This window comes from Lepisosteus platostomus, chromosome 20 (assembly GCF_059453375.1).
Source record: "Lepisosteus platostomus isolate fLepPlt1 chromosome 20, fLepPlt1.hap1, whole genome shotgun sequence".
Classification (NCBI taxonomy): Eukaryota; Metazoa; Chordata; class Actinopteri; order Semionotiformes; family Lepisosteidae; genus Lepisosteus; species Lepisosteus platostomus.
This window is the reverse complement of record NC_142630.1, coordinates 5,377,597-5,397,496: the sequence shown is the minus strand read 5'-3', so window position 1 is coordinate 5,397,496 and position 19,900 is coordinate 5,377,597. Positions and strand designations below refer to the sequence as shown.

The following is a 19,900-nucleotide window of genomic DNA, read 5'->3' as shown; positions in this document are numbered from 1 at the left end:
ATTCAGTTGGAACAAAATGCAAACCAAGCTATTATCCACAGAAAGTGTGAAGTTGTTTTTCCTCATTATTGTCAACAAGCTTTGGCTTTTCTGCGCTGTGGAAGATCACAGTGAGGAACAGCAGCTGTACAAAATCACTGTATCTGCTCCTTTATTCCTCAGTGGATGTTACCCAATTGTCTGGGGACCGCTGGGAGACTGTCCTCAGTATACACTTATTCTAAATTGGACTGTCAAAGCGTCCCACAGAAACCAGAAAAGCCTCTCACAACATGTCCGGTATGGGAGTGTATGAGACTGTCATTTTACAGCATGGATCTAGGGATTGATCTCTGCCTACTGTTAGCGTTCCTTTAAAAATGAACCATAACACATCCCCTTCAAACTGACAATGATAATTAACAGCAGGAGGGACAAAAGCTAATGAGCAATATGTAAATTACTTGGTGCAGTGAGGATGTGCTCATTAGTCCACTGAATTGTCCAACAAGACATGCTCAGAATTAACAAAATACTCTAACAACAGGCAGCTTGTTTTGTTCTGAGATGAAAGCAGTCTTTCAGAACATTCCTCGCCCTCTGGTTATCATAATGCATTTTGTATCTTTTCTCTTACATTTTTTATTGAATAATGAGAATGATCAAAACAACACTCCAGTGCTACATAATGAATGTGAAACGTATCCAGCACCTGGGGATCACAGGACAACAGCTGGTCTAGTCTGAAGAAAAGACCATCAGCAATTCCGTTTCCTGTGAAGCACTCACAAAAACTAGCTGAAAACTGAAGTTCATCACAAAAATCTTATGGGCTAAGAAACAAAAAGAATAAGTTGTGTTAAAACTGAATGAAGGTGAAATGGCCTGACTAATGTGTGGTTTTTGTTCTATTTTTTGAAGTGTCAATTCAGTGAAGAAATCAGAAATTGGAATAGCTACTGTATCCTTCACATGTACAGAAAATGATTTGAATTATGTCGATTATAGCTGTTATTAAAGTGAAGAGGAGGTCGGAAAGAAACAATACAAAAAGAGGTAAACTGGGAATTAAAGATGAATAATAAAAATAGGATGGAAATATATCCAGTGACTACATGCAGGTTTTGTTTGAAGAAATATCAGAAGAAACATTGGGATAAAAATATGACTGTAGAGGAAAAGGTTGAAGATAATAAAAAGAATATGTAGAATAAGAATATAAATAATATTTATATAATATTCTAATACATAAGCTTAATATCAGAATTGAGCTGTTATGCTACAATGCCGGTGTTTGTCAGGAAACGCATCAGAAAGGGCCATGCCCCTGGAGGCCTTATTGTACCACATGGTATTGTAGACTTTGACCATGTGGTATACAGTAAGTTCCAGAAAGGAAATATTTTACAAAAATGTCTTAGTAATCCAATTTTTTAACTAATGAGGGCAATTCCTATCAATAAAACACAGCCCAGCTCGCTGGCACTGCTGATAACAGAAGTGCTTGAGGAAGAAAATCCAAATTCTCCAAAACCGACGTGTGTGAGTATGTTCTGTGACGGCTGATGATGTAGAAGAGATCTGGAGAACAACCCTGCTGTAAGTACAGGTCTTAACGTTTCCTCAAGAAGAGTTAAGATACATATCAGCACAGTTGTGTTTCCTCTCCTACGCACCCACCTTTTCCTTTGTTTCTATAATAAATTTCCAGTACTGACTATACTGGCATTTCAGTTGTGCCACTGTGAGATTTTCTCTCTCTCCTCTTACCTTACGGTACAATGAGGTCAGCAGAGGGCAGGTTTTAGCAAAGCTCCACTGCCACTGCATGCCAAGAGCATCGGACACTGGAGAGGAGGAACGGAAAGGGAAAGGGCTCATTTTGAATCAGGTCACTCTGCCGGGAAAACTGGAGATCTGTCTTTGGATAACCATAATAAAAACCTTCGTGTCTAAGGCAAACATAGATTCAAAGGCAATCTTCAGTATTGGTGCAAAGAAAAAATACTGAATATATTTTACCTTTCTGCAGGTAAATCTAACTTTCCCTGCAGAAAAGACTGACTAACATTTAAGGTTGGTGTACCAACACTTGTATGATGTGAATGTAAAGTTTTAAGAGGAACTTTTGGAAATGTTGTGTAAAAATATAATTGTTTGATTACTACAGCAAGCACAGGAAAAAGGAAACAGTTTTTCAGACACACCTTACAATTTGCATGAGGAACCTTCTGAGGAGGAACCCCAGGTTACAGTGGGAAAGATTAAAAGACATCACAGCAGAGCATCCAAGCAAACAAGGAAAGGTTATTTGTTTTGGTTGCAAGCAGTCAAATCTGTCCACTCTCTAGCGATTCTCATAAATGTGATTTGCCAGCAATGTTTAGAGGTATGTGCTGCTACAAAGCCATAGGTGTTAAGGTGATCATCATCCTCTAACAGGTTTTAAGGTTCTGACCTTTCAGGTGAGGCTTGTAGGTGAGGATCTGTGTGAGGGAGTGTAGGAAGAACTTCTGCAGAGTGCCGAGCAGGACAGCCCCTTTGTACAATGCTACATCAAATGCATTCATCCTGGAGCAAGAAGAGCACAATTCACAAAGAGTGTCACAGCAAGAGGTGACGTGAAGCAATTTTGGTAATTAACCGATAACAATGGACAACCTAAACAAATACAGACAAGTTCCAACGAGGCCGGCACAGAGCTCTTTAGGCGAGACCTGTTCAACTGATTCAGCAATGGTACCAATGTTGGTTTCTGTAATTATTCTGATCTCAAATGAACACAAATATGATGCCTTCAAACAAATGCAACAACAATTGGCATGCACCTGAACTCTGGTTCTTGCTTATCACTGCCTCAGCCACTCCAGTCTTATTTTCCCCTGCACCCTCTCTCCTTTCTCCCACCTCCAGAGCCTGGTCGTTCTCCACCCTCACTCCTCTGTAGGTGGTGGGGGAATAAAGTATCCACAGAACTGAGAACTGCTCAGTCTCGTCCCTCATCGTGGCTCCAGATCGAGACTCCTCCGTTTAGACAGTACCACTGATCTCTCTATTTCTTCCCTCTCGGACTGGTGGTGCGATTTGCTGATCGCTTCTGTCTGCTGCGGACATGAAGTATCCTGCACCAGACTCTCTGGTGTCCACTCTGTCCATTTCCAGTTTTAAATTTCCTTTGGCATCACACTGTGCCCGCCATTGCACTGGGAGCTTGTACTAACCTTATTTTTCATTTGTAGTGTGCACATGATCGTGACTAGCCTATTGTACATTTCATAAATGTATTTTGAGTCAATCTGGACCAGGGCATACAACAAATAGATTATAACAACAACAAACAACCTAAAGATAAAGAATGGCTCTGCAGGCCTGAACATATTTCTATATAAACGTTCTTACCAAAACTTTGCTGCCTTCTTCCTAGGAGATTGTTGCTCTTGCTTGTCATGAGATGCAGCATCAAGAAGCCCTGTGGAGTAAAGACACACTTAAAGAGATAACCTGTCCCGTGGCTGTCTTTATCACAGATTTGTACCTCCGGAGCAGTGTTCACTATATGATGTAGATGAGTTAGCAGTTTCCTGGAACCATTTTTTTGGAACCAGTTATTCACCGAGGGAAAGTAAAAGGAGTGGATATAAGGGACTGAACAGATAGAATTGGCTAAATTTATACACCCTGTACATATGACCTGTACATAAAGAGCTAAGCAATGCAAAACAATATAGGAAGCATTGTTTTATGTGTAGCCAGACATACACCTGATTGAATTGCACAAAAATAAAGTTTAAAAATAAGTTTAGAGAAAACACAATATAACTTAATGAATGTCAGAGGCTCAGTGCCAACCAGTGTAACCATTTCCAGGAAGCCGTTCCATTAAAACACTGGTGTGCAATGAGACCATTCAGTCCAGCTAGCCCATTTGATTGCCTTTTGATGCTAGGATCACGCCCAGCTGCTTCTCGAAGAATCCCAGAGCATCATATGAAGCACTATCGCTGGGCAGTCTGTTCCTGACTCCCACCACGCTTTGGGTAAATAAGAACGCCCTGCTTAAAAAAAAGAGTGCGTGCCGAGAGAGCAGGTTAACGACACAATTAAGCTAAAGTCCATACTCACATGACAGCATGTCATTGGTGACCGCAAAACACACCTGAAAACCAGAAAGAAAGTCCTTGAGACGAGCGACAGAAATATAGGGCATAAATATCATGACAGAAAATCATGGCAAATTAAAGAAAAATAAAATGTTAAAGACAAAATGTATCTTCAGTTATTACAAGGAAATATTTCACAATTATGGGGGATGCCCTACTGACTTTGTACCAAGAAATCCAGACATACAATAGCTTCCCGAGCAAAGATAATTCATCTCTCTTCACTCACTAGGGAACTCAGGTTCACTTGTCTCCCGTGGACTGGTTATGTATTTGGGAGGACATTATTTTAAAATACAAACAACAATATATTAGTTATAAGCTAATAAGAGAAGTAATTCTGAAATCCAGAAATCCACAGGGAGTGTTCATTCCCAGACCATCGCCCACATCATTTAAGAAACAACAGGACAGCTTTTAATTGATACAGATTCTCTCCCCGTGTGCGAACTTGTGTTTAAATACCAGTCTTCAGCTTTTGTTTGCTTTTCTTTTTTGTGTGTGCTAGTCTTAAAGACGTTTTCCCATCACTTATGAAAATACTGGAACAGGCTAACGTCTGTCACCAGCCTAAGCACAGAAAAAGTCAAATGTGATGTTAAGACACCACTGCCTTTGCACAAACACAACTGCTATTTGTATTACTTTTAATTTTATTCGTTTTTGTCACCTGTTTTGATTTCTGTTGTTAATACGTTTCCTACCACTGTACTCTGAACCTCAGGATCGTAGCCATCATGCAGTAAGAGCTACCTCGGTTTTATCAGGGATCACTGTGCACACAAACTGTTCCTCCTTAGGAATTGATAACTCGCTCATTTATAACTATAATGTCCGGTTACCTGATGTGTCTTGCCATGGGACTGCAGATTTTGGCTTTCAGGGAAACTGTTTCTCACCAACACCGTCAACACGTCTGTGGTGGGGGAAAACGATATTTACTGGAACAACTATGAGCACCGCACCATCACATTTAATAACCATAACAATTCAGGAAGTGACTATTATTTCTATTATTGAAAATAATAATAATAATAATTATTATTATATTATTGGTAATTATTATTGGTTATTAGTGAAAAGATTTACGATTTATAAAAAACAGAGAAGTGGAGTGAAGTGTCCAGAAAAGCGCTATATAAGTGTAAGCAATTATTATTATTATTATTATTATTATTATTATTATTATTATTATTATTATTAAAAGAGAAGAAAGGAAACACAACATTTCGGCTGTGGATCCTTCTTCGGGTGTGATAAATGCATTTCTACTTAGTTTCTGCTTGTGCCCTGTGGTTCAGTGTTTCATCCGTGTTTCTTACATCTAAAGTCAGGGAATGGTGGACAAACAGAAAAACAAACAAATTGTGTACATATATTTTTTTAATTAACTCATTGGCATTTTATAGGTGAAATGAAAATGGATGAACACCTGAATCAAGTCGGGAAAGGAGATCTCTCTACTTACCAGAGAATATCTGCTGTCTGACCTCAGTCTCCCCTGGCTGGCCACACAGAGCACACAGGTCAGCAAACAGCCACTCCACGGCCACTTCAATACTCGGATGGCTGGAATACAATACGGATTCTGTCAGCACCACTGAGGGCCCTCTGTCTGCACTGGTGCCACCACGTCCCAGTCCAAGAACTGCACGGCAGGCTTGGCCGTCAATCATTCCCTCTCTGAGCACTGAAGGGGACCTTCAGGTGACTCAGCACTGGATTAACATTCCTCAATGACACAACCCGCAAGAAGGGTTCGCCAGACTCAAGGTAAATGATCTTCCTTCACTGCCATCATCCACGGTGTTCTTAACAGGTTTTTTTCTATTTCCAGAAACCAGACAGTGGTCCTGTTACCTCTCTACAATCTCCTCCAGAGTTATGACATTTCCCTTGTGTAGGTGCCAGACAACTTCAAGGATGGGTGGTTTCTACAAAATAAAAGCACAGAATTCAGTTTTAGGAACCATGGAATTCATAAAATGGACAAAACACTTTACAATTCCCCACAAATGAAATAATCTGACATAGCCCTGAAACTCATTAAGTGTTATTGTTCCAGGAATAGGGTCAACCAAGAAGACTAAGTGACTCTCTGGTTAAGGAAGCATTTGATTCACAGGATGTCCTTAGTTCAAAGCCCATGAGAGAATACTCTCAGCAGCACAAAACAGACTTCCATTAGCCCACCCAGCCAGAACAATCCTCAGGTCCCAGTCTTACTGAAACACAACAGAATCACACTGTCGCCCTCATCACAAACGCAGGACTGGGCTGCAATTCACTGAAAAACAGACCGGTTCTGCTGAACCTGCTTGCAGAGACTCAGCACATTATTTGGTGGTGGTCCCACAAACTCTGGCTAGTGTGCCTGTGTTTGCATTGCAATCGTGAAGCACAGACCGCCAGGAGATGCATCACTGGATCTACAGATGCCCCTCACCTCTGCCTTCCAGAGCTCCTGACAGAAGAGCTGGCAGCTGAAGGCGCCGAGACAGAGAAGCTCCTTCACAGACTGCAGGAGGTGGCCCATCTCCTCCTGCAGAGTCACAGAGAACCACAGCTCCATCAGTGACCCCACACTCCAACACTAGCAGCGCGTCAAGCCATGACAGGCAGCTCAGGACTCGCCAGGACGGACAGCAACATTTGCGCGACTTTGGACTCAGATTCAGATGTAACCCAGAGGGACCGTTTCAAAATTTTGTTACAAAAAACAACCCCTGCAAACTGAACCCCTTGTGTGTTACAGAACAGTAAAAACAAAGTCAGAATGATCAAAGCACAGATTAACTGCAGTAAAAAATAATTTATGGCAAAGTAGAAATCAGGGCAAAGCAAACCTTAATATAATCATAAAAATACCTTTAAGTTCTAGTGCAGTATCTCACCAGGGAAAATTGTCATTCTGGAATGAGTTACTAAGAATCAACCAATGAACCAAACCAGTCAAATGCCCTCCACTCGCGACATTCCTTTGCTTATTAAGCAAGCTAAATTTTGTTGTATTTTTGTCATTTTTCTCTGGCATTTCTGCCTCCGAATGTCTTTTAAGCCACCTCTGTTCTGACAGTGAACTCCTATTAACAGGTAAACTAGAAGGAGCTGCGTTCTGCCCAGGGTTGTCCGGGACAGGTGTGCAGCAGGCACAGCAGAAGGCCAGAGGACGGAAACTGTACCCTCTTCGCGGTGTCCAGCAGGACCCTCTTGGCGCTGCCCGCAGCGTGCCCAGGCAGCTCCCCGAGCCTCTCGGCCACCGTCCTGGCTGATAGCAGGCCCAGGGGCACCCCGAGCCGCGCAGCCTGCCCCTGCAGAACACACACTGACAGATAGAGGGGGCTCCAGTTAGTCCCCAGCAATCTTACTGAGACCCCCACTCCCTGTATTTCGCACACACACCTTTTTAGGGACTGGAATATTTAAGAGCTTGGAGATTGAAGGTGAAAAGTAATCTGAATTATCAACAGTCCACTGTTTCAGCCACTAAGAACACCTCACTTTTCTTTTTCTGAACTTGCTCTCCTTTACAGTGCCTTTACAAGCACTAACACACTCCTGGATCACGGTTATCGTTCACAGTGGTCACTAGTCTGCATAGCATAAATAACACGAAAAAGGACAGGCAGCTAATGGAAAGCATTGTGTTTCAATACCTTTGAGGCTTCAAAAACCACCTACCATCGCTTTTTTCAAGCAAATTAGCAAAATATTAAGATATTTATTTAAAAGTGTAAATCGGAATAAAGATCAATGTTACGTTGTTATTGCCCAATGCTTAAACACAACTTATAAATTGTGATCATGTACCACCCTCATTAAAAGTTCTTACTCAATCAAGACATGGTTAGACGGCCCTTTTTCTATCAACTTCAATTGTGAGTTACGTCTGAAAACACAAACCACCAGAAAAAGCAAATCATGTACATTTTGTATCAGGGTTGGACACTCAAAACAAGTGAGATTCTGATAAGTTCTGCTATGCTGCATTGCAACTGATTATTTACCCAGTACTGAACCTCCAGCTCTGAGCAGAGTGGACTGCTCAAGATCACCATTTTCCTGTTTCTCTCTGCCCATGATCTTCTCACAGGGTCTGGGGCTTACCTACGATTGACACAATAATAATGCCCTGTAGTGGTCATGATTATTGAAGACACCTTTTATTTGGACAGTTTAAAGTAATATTAGCTGACAAAAAGAACACAATTTATAAAATCTCTGCAATTTTAAAACAAATTTTACTTTAGATACAAAAGATTAGAAGTTCCAATTATAATTAACATAGAGGAAATCTTGCACATACGAAAGCATGTAACTTAAACAGTATAAAATATATTAGAGCATACCAATAAAAGACAACTATTACAATTCACTATGAAAAGAAACCCTTTACAGGAATGTGTTCTAAAATCGTGAAAGTACAATAACAGACAATTTAATACGAAATAGCAATTTCTAAAACTTACACTGAAGGGGAAACAAACCAAGATATGCATGTAAAAGATAAAGCACTGCACACAATGCAATTTGCAAACCGCTTCAGATATGCATAAAGCAACATTGAAATCGCCCAGCGTAGATCTTTCATTTTGAAGTCTCAAACTATCGTGCAGGTTCAAGGCTGCTGTTGAGACCAGCGCCTGTGTGTCTGGGAGACTGTAATGGATTTCTGTGCTGCAGATGCGGCAGGTGCAGAGAGGTTCAGGCTAGGTGGCTGGAGATCTGGCTGACAAGCCCCCCAGGACTCCCTACCTCAAGAAGCAGGTCTTTGAGATTTTGGTGACGGGTTAACAGCTGGACGGCCGCCTCCTGCAGCTCCTCCTCGCTTTCATACTTTGGCCTTTTCTTTGACACATGGGACTCTAGGGGAAAAAAAAGGATAAAAACTTTGCAACAAAGTCCAGCACTCTCCATGAAGAAGTCCTGATATTAAGCTGAGACGGGGAAGTTCCAGTCCTCGAGGGAGGGGGGGTTTCACGGGCCTCAGGGTGTCATTGCATCCTACATTTTAATTTCTTAATTTAAACTAATTATGTGGACAAGAAGTGAAGTAACTTATTCCTTTTGCATTTTAATCTACGACTAGCGGAAAAGGCAGTGTTATCACCTTCTGGTGGGGAGCTGCGTCAGCATGCGTAGGCTGCAAAGGAACAAGTAATAGGTTTATTCCATGCTGAAAAAAAGAAGAGAACACAACGTTTCTTCTTTTTTTCAGCATGGAATAAACCTATTAGTTATCACCTTCTACCTTGAACTGGTTTAAATCTCCGCAGCAAAGCAAGGCTGCATCTGGTCAGTAATGGGACTGGAGACCACCAAGGGAAAATAGGTTTCTGTAGAAAGTGCTGTCGCCAGACCAGCAGGGGGCACTCTCCCCTCTTTACCAGAATTCATTAGCCAATGCAAAAAAGCATGAGGAAACCATGCTCTAGGACAGGGGTTCCAAACTGGGGGTTTGCGGACCCCTAGGGGCTCATGATGGTACTGCAGGGGGTTCGTGAGATTGTGATGGGAACATCAATGTCACATTAGTCCTATTAATAAATAACAATGAAATAATTAGAATAAGAAAAACAACAGTAGTAATATAAACATTTTACAAAGTGAAAAGAAGCATGTTAAGAGGGTTGCTGTAGAATTTATCTACATTTATTGAAAGGTTTGATTTAGTTAAAATCTCAAGGGGGAGCTTGAGGCAAATAATTTAGGTTGAAGGGATTCAGCTGACAAAACAAGGTTGGGAACCCCTGCTCTAGGAGAGGCCACCTTTTAGTTGAGATGTTAAACAAGTTCTGTGGTTCTGATTACTTTGTCCTTGAAGATCCTTTCAAAGCATACCGGCTGTTATCCCTGGTGTTCTGGCTACATCCCACTATGGGGTTGCTCTCAAAACTTATCCTTATAATTCCTCTAGGAAAGCAATTTCTCAGGTCTGCACCCAGTGTGTGTGATGACAGATTAAAAATAAAAAGCAGCAGAAGTCACACAGAAGCCTTTTCAATTCTTCACACACACACTCCTGCACTGAAAGGGTTTGGGGACTCTGGAACAAATCCCAGCAAAGTTGCTGATGTTAAAACTCAGGAATTCTGGGTGGGTGCAGGTTTAAGATTACTGCTATCAATCTGAACAGCAAGGTCAAAGAGCCACCTCTCATTTGCATGTCTGCATGCTTTTTGGCTCAGTTAAATGCAAAAGCATCAGTGGCGCGAAATACATGTGGTACCACATTCCCTGTCTGACTTAGCCTGTATTTCCGATGTGGGCTCAGGACCATTTACAATACGGTCAGCATGCGTCCTGAAGATCCACACCCAGCTGCTGGAGACAGGGGATTGGGACTGGGGATTGAGGGACACGGAGAGGAGAAGCTTGAATTTTGCCTCACACTAAGCAGAATAGCGCTGGCAAAGCTGCAGAACAGCACAGGCCAACACACTCACCCAGAAGGGCAGCCAGCGATCTCTTCTGGGCAGCGGATGACTGAGAGAGCGATCCGGATAAAGGGGTCCCACCAACAGACATGTCGGGATATAACTGTCATCGAAAAACTGCAGTTAAAGAGTAAAGAACCAATAATTTTATTTTGAATACCCTCTCTTGACAACACATACTGTATTTACGTAGCTACCTGAAAGAAACTCATTCCCTAAAATGTGTATGTTACAAAGTTATTTACCAGTTTCTCAGCGCATACAGGTAAATATCATTCTGAAGGAAAAGCATTAAAGGTAAAGCATAACAAATACGCGATAAAAAAGAGATTCAACACGAAGATCCGAAGAGTTCTGAAGGTTAAAATAAACTACGCATGTTAGCGAATTTATATGACTATACACCGCGTCAGACCTGACAGTTAATGTCTCGCAGGGCTTTTTTTAAAAGCAACCTTAAAACATGCACCGGAATCAACACTTAATCAAACGTACCCCAGGCATCAATCTTTTATTTTGCCGTTAAGGGTGAACGAATTCATTTCAGCCGCTACCCACCCCCAGTCCTGAACATACGGTTGTTTTCGTGCCACAGCTTCGCTTCCGCCAAGCTTTCGGCCCTTCCCGCTCTCTTCTCCGATTGGCTGGGGCTGAGGGTGGTTTGTGCTGATTGGTTGCTGAACCAGCCCTCTGCAGGTTGCGTGACAGGACGCAGGAAGTCACGTGATTCACGGGTGCCGGCGTGCTGGCTACAAGCCAGTCTGCTGTCAAAGGTAGACAAAGTTTGGGGGTATCCCAGTAACAAAGGTAATCCTTTCACCCCAAGTGCAGCGCGGGTTTCACGCAGTGGATGGATCTTCAGTTCTCTTTGAAATACCTATATTTCCTTATGCATGAGAAGAACAGCATATTATTGACATACACTGTAGTTTTAAAATTGCGAAATATGACTGAGAGGGGTTTCTCGAAATGTTTAAAAAGAAACATAAAAAACAACCTCATGTTCAAATCAACAAAAGAAATGTTTGCAAATGGATCCAGCATGAACTTAGACAAAGGGCGTATTTTCTCAACAAGACGGTTTATACGTCGTTCAGGGAAACAATCATTAAATTAACCTTAGAATACACAGAACTGAAACAACTCACTAAAACATTGCATCGCTTATGTAACAGTTTCACCAGCTATAAAGTTGGCCTATGGTTATTCCAGATATTATGCACATAACTTATATATCTCTAAATAGTATCTAAATCATCCTACAGAAACTAAAGACAATTTGGGATTTGTTATTCCTGCTGTAGCTTTTCACGTAAGAGTTTAACTGCTCAACATTACTGTTTCTGTAGGTGTCGTATCCGTTTTATATAAAATACGCTTTTATATCGTATCTTATCGTATCCATGCATTTACTAGGAGCTCAGTGTCGCAGGGGAGCTGGAATCTATCCTGACAAGCAACGGGCACACTCACACCAGGGCCAATTATCCTACCGGCATGTTTTTGAACCGTGGGAGGAAATCGGAGCACACAGAGGAAGCACATACGAACAAGGGGAGCACATACAAACCCCTCGCAGAGAACTCCAGTTCTTTTATCTTAAAGACTTCATACATCTTATTGTAAGTCTGTACTGTAATATCGGCATTTGCGAGATGATAATGGCCAATTGTGCTCTCGCTAACCATCAGCAGCTATAAAATAGACGTCTTATCTCCCGAGTCGTACTGTATACGAAGCCTAGTTTCCGAGCTTTGACCCCTTTATCAGGGTGTTGTCACGCAATCCCGAGATGCGAGGGCAAGAGGGGCAGAGGCTGGTATTTTATCTTGATCAGCACATCAGAAATCCGCACACAACAAGCTCCTGCCTTTTGCGGTATTGTGATTTGTATTTTCACTCGCCGTGTACATGAAGCGAATCTGCAGTTCGATTGATAATAAACATCATAAGAAATTACTGATGTAGGGGAGACACTGGTAGACTTTAAGACAACCGACTGACCTGGCTGATCAATGTACACTACATTGCTTGTGCCAGACCTGAAGAAGCCGGCCGTGCTAATTTTTGGTGCGTGCCTTTCCTTTTCCTTTTAGGTTGTTGTCTTGGACACACATCGGTAGGCTACGTTATTTATTTGATATCTACCTATAAACCTAGACCGACGATCTTGTTTGCGTGTCAAATGAGTTCCAAAAAAAAAAACAGATTTGTAACTGATGTTTTTTTTTCCTAAACGCCAGGCGCTGTTCACCCTATGACACTCACAGGTACTGTAGCTACGAAAGCTCGCTGGACGGCTGCCCTTGTGTTCTGGGACAGGGCGGGTCTGCGCCTGAGTGGAAGTTTTGCTTTCTCTCGGCGATGGGCTGAGTTTCTGCCGCTTGTGGGCTGTGCCTTTCCCGTCTCCCTGGCCAGCCTCCGACTGACATTCCAGCAGATCAAAGCCGGGCATTCACTGCTGTTATGGAAACCCGAAGCGACTGCGACAGTGCCGATGGCTAGTGAGAGGGAGACCATGGCTCCAGAGACGTGGGAATGATGTGGCTGCCGCCGGCATGGCCCGATCAGCAAGCGCTAACAGCGGCGGCAGCTCCAGCGTGTCGGCCCCGCAGGACCGGGCCGAGGCTCGGGAGCTGGCCGACCCAAGGGAGCTGTCCCTGGAGGAAGTGCTGAAGTCTTACGAGCAGCCCATCAACGAGGAGCAGGCTTGGGCGGTGTGCTATCAGAGCTGCAGGGGACTGAGAGACCTGCTGTCTGCCGGCGGGCTGTTCGGGCTCCGCGAGGTTAGGGGTCCGGCTTCGATACTCTTGCGCAAGGATGGGACCGTCGCCCTGCACACAGACCCGGCCACCCCAGGTACAGTATGTACCGCTCATCGATGGCTTTCTGGATTAATTCCTGCACCTGCCGAAACGCGATCCCGTTCGGCTTGTGTTTATTTTCACCGTTTGCCCGGCCTTGCTCCTCATTTTACCTTACGATAAACATTTGGAGCATTCCGACATTTAAATCTACGCTTGAAGCCCCTGTGCAGATTTTTTTCCCCCCGACATTAGCCAGGAAGCGATCAATTATTCATCCGCCGCCGCATTCAGCAGGTTTCTAGCCTTCGCCAAACGGCTTGGAGTCGTTCCCTGCTTCAGCAGCTGCCCCGTCGGTGCGCAGGAACAATAAAATGCTAAGGTTTCCTTATTGATACCCGCCTTCAGACCTACATTTAAATCCATGACATTTTAATAAAAAATCCTGAGCTAATCTAGTGAACTGTGGACTGCAGAGAGGGAGTCCCACCGTTTTACAGTATACGAGCGGCATTAGTGTTCTTTGTATTTTATATGATCAACACAGCCGCTATGTTTAAAGTTTGTTTCAGCATGCGAAATAATACAAGAAGGTTACAGTGGCGTTAAGAAAAGGGAAAAGGCTGGAATCTTGATATTAAAAAGGATTGTTTAATCTTGCTTTGGTGTTTGAAAGTGAGCATCGATTGTACCGTATTCCAAAATATGCGCTGTATATGTATTATGATAATCATATTACATGTATATTATTTTAAAATCGATTGTAACATAACGCCCAAGTAGCAGCCTTCGCAGTTATTTTTAACATCTTCAGACAGTTTCGTCCCCGTTATCAAATAGACGTAATGTATTTTGAGCTCATCTGATCATTTTATTTTACATAGTGGATAACCTCGGGTTATTTAGCCAATGCACTGAGTGCGTGAATTTAAGGTTCTGATTCCATTTACTACTATAAATTAATGTTAAGCCTCAATGCGGTGGTAACAGATGGTAGTGAAATTAGTTACTAATGGAAGAGATCACAAAGGGAGCCAGTTATTATGATATTAAATATGTACAGATTGTATGCAAGCAACAGTCATCTGAAGATTTGTAATCTGCATTTAATCTTTGCACCCCTATGTCGCTGTGAGGGAACCCCACAGAATATTAGAAGCAGCTGTCAGTCCGGCGTTAATTGAGAAAGACTCGCGGTCAGGGTTAAGGTGACGTCGCAGTTCATTTCGTGTCGCAGGTAGGAATGGTGAGCCTGCTGGCCGTCTTGATAGACTGGTTCTGGGTTAATCCTGCGCCTTGTTGGCCGCCGTTTCCACGGCAACGCCGAAACGTGTGGGAGCTCGGTGTGTTTGGGGGCTTGGATGAGCGAGGGGACGAAAGGTATTGAACCTGCTCGGGGACACCAGAATGCCTTTCCCTGCGAAACAGCAAAGTGTTTAGTTGTGCTGTTGTTTCCCTCGCGGTTTCACTGGAAACCTAGAAGTACCGTTTTCTGGTGAGATGATCCCCTCGGGAAACGTGCATGAACGTACAGACAGAGCCAGCTATTCTCTGCAGGCCAGAGAAAGGACCAGATTTTCCCGATGACGTCAGCTATATTTTCCTTGAGACAATGTCTCACCTTAGGGTGAAGTGTCGCTTGCTGACCCATGCCGAAGGTAACTGTTAAGCAGCTTCCTGAAGGGGCAAATGTATTTGCCCTAGAGAGGGAGAGAGAGAGAGAGGTACTGTTCTGTTGCTCCCTTACAGGAAACAGTTATTGAAATCCCAAGTCCCAAGTCTTTCCACAGTAGAGCAGTGGGGAATAGTTACCTTTTATTTTTATTGTGCGGTGAAGATAATAGCATGCTCACGCCTGACTGCAGGCTGGCACAGTAGAGGAAATTCATGAATTTGCAGTGGCTTTCTCTGACTTGTAGGGTTTAGAATACCGCGCTGGCACATACAGTATCTGCGCCCTGCCGTGCACGGTGCGGATCTGTACAGCAGTAACTGAACCCTGCAGAAATACACGCTCTCCCTGACGATTCATTTAAGCCGAGTCAAGAACAAAGCATCTTAGTCAGGAAACTCGTTTCGTTTGAGTACAGTCGTGACACTGTGGAGCCACAGCGCCTTACGAAGAGGAAAAAGAGTGCACGTTTCTTAGTGTACCGTGTTTTGCTGATCAATCTGGAGATTTTAATAATGTCGTATGACAGAACAGGACTAAGTAAGGAGCACATTCTGTCTATTCGTCTTCTGCTGAGCGGATCGGTCAAAGGGGCGCTTTGCGGATGAGGGGGCGTATCGTGTTCAAAGTGAACAGGCCAACAGTAGATCGAATTATCGCCCATAACGCTCTTTGGACGCCGCTGGATTCATAAAAAATCACTACACAGTGCCCTACTTTAAAAAAGTAGCACTGCAGGAAAGGGGACGATCAATACGTAAGAACGGTCTCCTGGCCTGGGCCGTCAGTTTGGGTATCTCTACCCTCTGCGCAGAGCGGCTGTAGAGAAAGGCAACGTTTGTTGTTACAATATCAGACAGAATTGTCACTGTTCATTATTTAAGCCAGAAACCTAATGGGGCTGGTGCACCTCTCTGTTTTCGGCTGCTCTTTTCCCTTGTTTGGAGTTTCTAAGTTGCGGCGCAACCTGCCAGCCTAATTGATAAACAGCGTTGTCACACTGCGATAATAAAAAAGAGAAACAGCGCGGCGCACTGCTGATTCATTTTATTTACACACCTATAAAAATGCTTTCATTCACAATAGGATAGGAGCGTACTGTATGTGGGTTTTTTTTCGTTTTGTCCAGTGAGCGGCGAGGCTGTAACCAGCGTGCCCTCGCGGCCTCTGGCGTCGCTCCTCGCTCTGTCAATAGATGGGCGCGCGGCGGCGTGTCACCCGATCGCATCGACATGGGGTTAGTCCTGGAATGACCTTTACCCCACATTTCTCTCTCCTCTCTTCCTCTCCCTTTGAAGACCACACCCCGTGTCCCTTTACCCACCCAGCCTCGCATTCTGTTAGTTGGAATCCTTCGACTTCCATCCGGTTTTCCCACAATATCCCCTTTCCTAATTTTTCTCAGATTACAGGGAAATGAGCTGGTGATACAATTGCAATCGAACCCCAAGCAGAGAAGGCACAGATGCACCAGGCCTGGTCGCTCTGCCTTGCAGGGCCTGATGCAGACGACCATGCAGAAAGATCATCTTTATGCCAACGGTGCTAAATTACCTATAGAAATTACCTATGGGCATGCTGTTTTTACCGATGCAGAGCTTTCCGGAATGTTTCTCCTTTTGGAATGCATATGGAAATACACCGAGCTCAGATTAATGCCAATGTCATCTCAGTATTTCTGAAACAAAAATGGTAACCTCTGAAAATCCAGTTTAAACAAGAACCTGCCCACCAAGGGAATTTTAGTATCTGTAACAGGGCCTGGCAGTGTGCGTCAGATAAAAGCTCGAATCTTCCAGAGAAGAGGCACTTCGCTACACAAAAGCGTGCAGGAGTATGGAACAAGTGACCCAGCCCTAGCATTGCTGCTGAAGCCCAGAGTGCCTTCCAGAAACAGCTGGAGCAGATCCCTGGTCAATAAGCTGCTGAGTAGCACAATTATATTAAACCAGGAGAGAGGGAAAAGCTTAGAGCTGCATTCATGCCAGATGTATCTTGATAGATGTATAGAAAAAAATGTATTTCTTCATCCAATAAAAAATACATATGCTTAGCCATATATAATGCACGTAGCCCAGGGCTGGGTGATTCACTCTTGCCTGGTTGAAGCAGGGCCCTTGCCTGTGCATAGTGGTCTGTGTACAACAATGAGAAGTTGCTGTAACCAGCCATTAATCTTATTGATGATAATAATATTCATTAGAAAAAGATTATTATTAATTAAAACTTACTGTTGGTGTTAATAATAATTATAGCTGTGTTAATACTAGCTTCTTTTGTTAGGTTGTTCTTATTGTTGTTCAGAATCTATGAGCATCAGTGCTAATACCTGTAATAAAACTGCCACCACACCTTTCACCTTTCGCAGAAATAGACTACATACTGTACATCCATTCCAATAATAATAATAATAATAATAATAATAATAATAATAATAATAATAATAATAATAATTGCTTACACTTTTCTGGACACTCCACTCAAAGCGCTTTACAGGTAATGGGGATCCCCTCCACCACCACCAGTGTGCAGCCCCACCTGGAGCCACTGGGGTGAGTAAAAAGGTTTTCTGAAGCAGCAGGGTAAGGTTCTATCAGCCAGCATCTCGGATAGTCACCTGTCACTGCTAACAAGAAGTGATTAGCAGAAATCTGTGTCAGGCCCTTGCAATGAGGTGTGAAAAGAGCTGTGCCTGAACACTGGGGTCACACTCTTCTGGCTCAGTCACCCCACGGAGAGAGATCATGAGAGTGCAAACATGCAGAATGCAAGCTGGTGGCAAGGCAGGAATGACAGCTGCCCCACCGAGCCCAGAGCCCTGGATTAGTCACACAAGATCTGAAGACTCCAATCTACATGAATTCCTGACAGGAGTTTACAGGAGGAACCTTGCAGGATCTTCCCCAGTCATGTTACTCCAGGAATCTTTCATTATAAGTGCAGGAATCTTTAAGGATGTCTTTGATTTGCTCGTCTCACAGATGACCTGCTATTTGTGACAACAGCCTTCCTCCTTGATGACACTGGACTGGTGAAGTACGACTGAACACAAGTCCTTTGTTAGAAGTGCAGGTAAAATATTTGCCAGTGTAAAAAAATATATATTTTTAAATTAGTTCCCAGTGGTACTTTGCAGAGTGTTTAAGCATTGTATCTTTGAGTTGGTCTTTTCCTCTTGTGTGGAGCAGGATGATTCTGGGAATCGCAGTAGATCTGCCAGCATGAGAAACCACAGTGTGAGTAATGGCCAGTCCGTCTCCATGATTAACGGTGTAGTTAGGGGCTGCTGTCTGCAGCTGCTGCCACGCTGAGAAAACTGAATTATGCTTCTGGAAAATTAAGGTTGTAATGATCTCATTTCTGTTGAGAGGCTGCGCCGGTGTCATATCAGGAGGAAAGAGAGTAAAGGACAGGCCGGGCAGGTGTAATGCACTGAGTTCTGAATGTGTTATCCCCAACGCCCCCAATGTACTCCTTGGTGACAAGACTTTCAGAAAATTATGACTTTTCCTGCTTTGCGATTGTCCTAAAAACCTAAGAATAAGAAAGAGTATAAACAGGTGGAGGACATTCAGCCAATCTGACTCGTTTGGTTTGTACTGGGTTACGGGCTTTAGTCGTTTTCTTTAGGAAGTCAAGACATCGGCTTCAACAGTGTGGTCGTGTAGCTTCGTCTGGACTCTCACAACCCCTTGTGCTTTTGAGTGTTTTATGTCTGAATGGGCGGTTAGATTGCTGTTATGGAAGGGAGAGTGTTGTTTGTACCAGAAATCAGACAGATCTGCTATGGAAATCAGAAGCTACGATCAGTGCCATTGTGCTACTTTATATCAGAGCAAACTTTTGCATTTATTAATCATATATATTAATAAGATTAGATACAGTATGCAAAAATATGCAAAATTCACAAGTAAAGTCAGATACAAAAGCCATAAAGTTTTGCATTTTCCTCCAGGGAGCCTATAAAAACATTTAGATAGTGACTTCTCCTCAATCTGTGCACATGGACAGACGTCTGAAGCCAGAACAACAGGTAGCTTCGCACAATAGAAAGCATTGTGCTGACAGCCTAGTAACTTTATTTCATTGTGTTTCCACGAGCCTGTAATTATTCAAGGCGGTGACATCAGCTGAGTCCTTTCTGTATTCATGACCTAATGTTGCCTCACAGTCTGTATTCAGTACAAAACACAACTAGCCTGATGTGCTCAGTGTTTTATTATTTTAAGTTGAGATCACAACGTTTAGTTGGCTGTGTGCATAAACGTTTAGCTCTCGCAAGAACACAGTTCCTTCACAAAAATATAACCTGCCCTTACAATCCAGTATAACACAGAAGTAGAAATGATGATGTGATATTGTATGTATTTCTTTTTACTGTATTTTTATATCCATAGGATCAATAGATCGATGAACATATGATTAATTGTAAGCTAAAAGTATATTTGAACATAGAATGCATTACTTTAGAGAAAAGTTCATTTTCTCTTGCACATCCTTGACTTAAATTAAAGTCAACTTGTCTTACAAAACTAAAATGTAATTCTGGTTTTCTGATTCTTTAAACAGGCCTGCCTGGATTCCAAAAGCAAAGCCGTGCTCATTTTCTGTTAAGTTTCACTCACAGGCAAGCAACCAAAGTTAATTTCATCTGGCTTTCAAGCAACGCAGTCAATAGAGACCTTTTCATGAAGCATAGAGTGGACCTTGTGGGTCAGTGACTCAGAGTCTGGGCAGCACTGTGAACCAGCTGGGAGCACTGCTCCACAAATTGCCACTAACCACCAAGGTGAGCTTGCTGTGTTTTCAATGAGAGCTGCGTCAGTCCTAAAGCTCCACTCCAGGCTC

At 43.0% G+C, this 19,900-nt stretch overlaps 2 protein-coding genes across 9 annotated transcripts in view; one reads left to right on the top strand and one right to left on the bottom strand.

Moving 5' to 3' along the window:
- The window catches only part of fanca (FA complementation group A), a 32,384-nt gene extending 21,038 nt beyond the window's left edge, over window positions 1–11,346 (bottom strand). The window contains exons 1-13 of one of the 5 annotated variants that reach the window (XM_088614251.1): window positions 11,056–11,346; window positions 10,586–10,679; window positions 8,895–9,004; window positions 8,147–8,246; window positions 7,322–7,464; window positions 6,586–6,681; window positions 6,000–6,073; window positions 5,608–5,708; window positions 4,982–5,055; window positions 4,102–4,135; window positions 3,379–3,448; window positions 2,438–2,550; window positions 1,750–1,826 (exon numbers count right to left, since the gene is read on the bottom strand). In XM_088614251.1, coding sequence (XP_088470377.1) covers window positions 1,750–1,826; window positions 2,438–2,550; window positions 3,379–3,448; window positions 4,102–4,135; window positions 4,982–5,055; window positions 5,608–5,708; window positions 6,000–6,073; window positions 6,586–6,681; window positions 7,322–7,464; window positions 8,147–8,246; window positions 8,895–9,004; window positions 10,586–10,667 — 1,074 coding nt within the window. In that variant the 5' untranslated portion in view covers window positions 10,668–10,679; window positions 11,056–11,346. Of the gene's footprint in view, window positions 1–1,749; window positions 1,827–2,437; window positions 2,551–3,378; window positions 3,449–4,101; window positions 4,136–4,981; window positions 5,056–5,607; window positions 5,709–5,999; window positions 6,074–6,585; window positions 6,682–7,321; window positions 7,465–8,146; window positions 8,247–8,894; window positions 9,005–10,585; window positions 10,694–11,055 lie in introns of those variants that run through there. The other 4 variants (XM_088614252.1, XM_088614250.1, XM_088614249.1 and 1 more) reach the window with 4 other exon arrangements.
- A 730-nt stretch (window positions 11,347–12,076) lies between these two features.
- The window catches only part of spire2 (spire-type actin nucleation factor 2), a 31,000-nt gene continuing 23,176 nt past the window's right edge, over window positions 12,077–19,900 (top strand). Inside the window, exons 1-2 of one of the 4 annotated variants that reach the window (XM_088613711.1) lie at window positions 12,077–12,198; window positions 12,820–13,435. In XM_088613711.1, the coding sequence (XP_088469837.1) occupies window positions 13,135–13,435 (301 nt within the window). In that variant the 5' untranslated portion in view covers window positions 12,077–12,198; window positions 12,820–13,134. Of the gene's footprint in view, window positions 12,199–12,353; window positions 12,696–12,819; window positions 13,436–19,900 lie in introns of those variants that run through there. The other 3 variants (XM_088613710.1, XM_088613709.1, XM_088613707.1) reach the window with 3 other exon arrangements.